Below are 1,136 nucleotides of genomic sequence, written 5' to 3' on the forward strand. Positions count from 1 at the left end.
CTATTTCAATCGCATCACACAATTATCAGATACAAATGAATGGGTTACCCCTGAATCAAAAAGAGCTTCAATTTCAGAGCCTTGGAGTTTGAGAGTACCTTTTATGAGATTTGGTGCTCTATTTGCCTCTTGTTGGGTCATTGCAAACACCCTACCTGAAACAATGTTTCGATTCTCATGAGCTCCTGATGAGTCAGTCTCACAAAATCTAGCAACATGGCCTGGCTTTCTGTACCTAAAGCATATTAAACATCTGCTTCCTGAATGCACATTTCCACACTTGGCACACCTCTAGCTATTTGCTGTACTAGTTGCAGGAGTAAAAGAACCCTTGGCAGAATCTTGTCCCCCCAAAAACTAGCTCCTTGAAGGTCCACTATACTGATTCCTAGGAGGTCCATTGAATTGGTTTCTTGGAGGCCCATTGAACTGGCTCCTTGGAGGTTGTTGGGGTCGCTTACTTGATCCTCCAGTACTATAACTGTTCCTCTTACTGACACCCCCAATAGGTCTCATGAAAGAGGCATACTTGTCTTGGGATTCCTTCCTCTTTTCTGCTTCTTCTTCCCTCATCCTTCTAGCAGTGATGCACAACTCAGTGCATAACTTTTCAAAGTCCTCTATCTTAAGTGGTGCCAATGCTATTCTCAATTCCGGCTTAGCTTTCTCCAGCAATTGCTCACACATCCATTTTGGATTATGGTGCTCCTGAAGGTAAGTGCTATATTTAGATAGTTCCAAAAAGCGAGCAATGAACTCGTCTTCGTGCAGACTCTCTTGTTTGAAAGTATAAAATACAGCCTCTCTCTCGACTCTAATAGCTGGAGGGAAATAATATTGCATGAATTTATCTTTGGATTCTTCCCAAGTAATGTCTGCATCATCATCTGGTTTCGTACTATCCCACCATTACTGGGCTGCCTTTTGTAACAACTGCTCAGCTAATTGCACCTTTTGATGGGAGGTGCATTAGACAATCCTGAAGATCTTTTCCACTTGCTTCACCTATTCCTCAGCTTCAGTTGGGTTGAGTTTTCCTTCAAATACTGGAGGGTTAAACTTTCAAAAACTCTCCCAAATTTGAGTGATCTTAGCAAGTTTGAGTTGGGAGAACTTGTGAGTACTGCTGCCAAACT

The 1,136-nt window shown here is 42.3% G+C and overlaps 1 protein-coding gene across 1 annotated transcript; it reads right to left on the reverse strand.

Annotated features, from left to right (window-relative positions):
- On the reverse strand, positions 1 to 843 carry LOC114761452 (uncharacterized). Its single transcript, XM_028950820.1, has 2 exons — positions 383 to 843; positions 1 to 235 (listed from the first exon to the last, which is right to left on the reverse strand). Exons 1-2 carry the CDS (start codon positions 841 to 843, stop codon positions 1 to 3), a joined length of 696 nt encoding a protein of 231 aa, XP_028806653.1.
- Between the last annotated feature and the right edge of the window lie 293 nt (positions 844 to 1,136).

The sequence above is a fragment of the Neltuma alba genome, unplaced genomic scaffold, assembly GCF_004799145.2.
Source record: "Neltuma alba isolate B1F8T4 unplaced genomic scaffold, ASM479914v2 tig00001686_pilon, whole genome shotgun sequence".
NCBI lineage: Eukaryota > Viridiplantae > Streptophyta > Magnoliopsida > Fabales > Fabaceae > Neltuma > Neltuma alba.